This window comes from Monoraphidium neglectum (genome assembly GCF_000611645.1).
Source record: "Monoraphidium neglectum strain SAG 48.87 unplaced genomic scaffold scaffold00983, whole genome shotgun sequence".
Lineage (NCBI taxonomy): Eukaryota > Viridiplantae > Chlorophyta > Chlorophyceae > Sphaeropleales > Selenastraceae > Monoraphidium > Monoraphidium neglectum.
This window is the reverse complement of record NW_014012645.1, coordinates 16,880-18,407: the sequence shown is the minus strand read 5'-3', so window position 1 is coordinate 18,407 and position 1,528 is coordinate 16,880. Positions and strand designations below refer to the sequence as shown.

The window sequence follows — 1,528 nt, the reverse complement described above, 5'->3', positions numbered from 1 at the left end:
CGCCGCGCGGCGCGGCGCGGTGCGGCAGCTGCGGGGCGGCGGCGGGCAGCGCGCGGCGCTGCTGCGGGAGCTGTCTGAGCTGCAGTGGCTCAGGGGGCGGGGCTCCGTTGACTTTGGGGACCTGCTCGTCCCGGCGTCATACCACGCCCCTGGCAGCCATGGAGGCGGGGACGGCAGCCCCGGCGAACAAGAAGCAGGGACCTGTGGCGGCGGCGTGCCGGCCGTGCTGCCGGTGCCGGTGCTGTCGACGCTGCTTGAGATCCGGTTTGTGCGGCTGGTGACGGCGGCGGTGCTGCCCACAGCCGCCGTTGGGGCGCCGGCGGGCAACCTGGAGCTGGCCAGGCGTTGAGCGCCTCCTGTGGTGCAAGGCGCCACTGTCTGCTTGTCTGACACACGCAACGGTTGCTATGAGTGGATTGCAGTTGTAGCACAGATAGCCTCAGGCGTCCTGTCAGACAGCCACTTATGTATCATATGCTTTCAAAGTGCTCGCTCGCTCTCCACTCGCCTGACTGTTTCTTTCATGATGTCATCATGTGTCATAGATACGCCGCATTCGGCGGCAGCAGGGCGCTGCAGGCTGGCAGCGCGCACAAATCAATGCGTTTGATTGCCGGGTGAGCTAGCTCGGTGTTACAATTATAAGCCCAGATGCGAGTCCGGTGGGCTGTTGGGCCGCGGTCGGGGAAGAATACCGCGGCGCAGCGTATTTGGGATTTTTACCCAGGCAGACCTGCGAGGCCACGGCGCTCCGACGCGGGTCGGATCAGCAGCGTGGGGGCGCCGGTGAGCATTGGCACCTCAAACGCAAGGCTTGAGGCGAAGAAGTGCGTTGCAGCCACAGGCGGGATATGAGCTAGTTTGTAGAGTTGAAATACTCGGGGCCGCGCCTGCTCGCCGGGGCCAGTCGCAGGGCAGGACACTGCATGTCCACAGGACCCGCAGCGGTTGGCACGGGGCGAGGCGGACAGAGGCCTTTGCTGGCCACCAAAAGGCACAACACTGCGGAACGGATTGGATACGCTGCTGCTACCTGGGGGGTCCGGGAGCTGCCTGCGGCAGGTGCAGCTGCCCGCCCGTCGGCAGGGACCCGCCCGCAACAGGCGGCGGCCCCGGCGGCCGCAGCATGACCGGCGGGGCCCCAATCGGCGCCGGCGGCCCCGGTGGCCGCAGTCCGAGCTGCGGAGACGGCGCTAGGCCGCGCGCGGGCAGCGGCACGCCCGCAGCCGTCGGCAGGGGTGCGGGCGCCGGGGGCCCCGGCGGCGCCGAGGCCTGCTGCTGCTGCTGGTAGTGCTGCTGCTGCTGCTGCTGCTGCTGCTGCTGCTGCTGCTGCTGCTGCTGCTGCTGGGGCGGCGCCGAGGCGGAGGGCTGCTGGGCGCTGGCGCCTGCGGAGGGCTGCTGGGCGCTGGCGCCTGCGGATCTGAATTTCCCGGCCGCGTATCGCGACAAGGACGCACGCCGCTCCTCGATGGAGCAAACCTCATCTGTCCACACCAGGTCAGCGTCAGCCGCGCCCCCACCCTCCGCC

At 69.0% G+C, this 1,528-nt stretch overlaps 2 protein-coding genes across 2 annotated transcripts in view; one reads left to right on the top strand and one right to left on the bottom strand.

Annotated features, from left to right (window-relative positions):
- Positions 1–28: 28 nt before the first annotated feature.
- Positions 29–349, top strand: MNEG_6187 (hypothetical protein; the record flags this gene model as incomplete). Its single annotated transcript, XM_014045344.1, has 1 exon — positions 29–349. A coding segment is annotated over one exon (321 nt), but the record flags the coding sequence as incomplete, so codon positions are not given.
- A 680-nt stretch (positions 350–1,029) lies between these two features.
- Positions 1,030–1,528, bottom strand: part of MNEG_6186 (Zinc finger protein) — a gene marked incomplete at both ends in the record, with an annotated part of 2,828 nt that continues 2,329 nt past the window's right edge. Inside the window, one exon of the mRNA XM_014045343.1 lies at positions 1,030–1,420. Within this exon, the coding sequence (XP_013900797.1) occupies positions 1,030–1,420 (391 nt within the window). The remainder of the gene's footprint in view (positions 1,421–1,528) is intronic.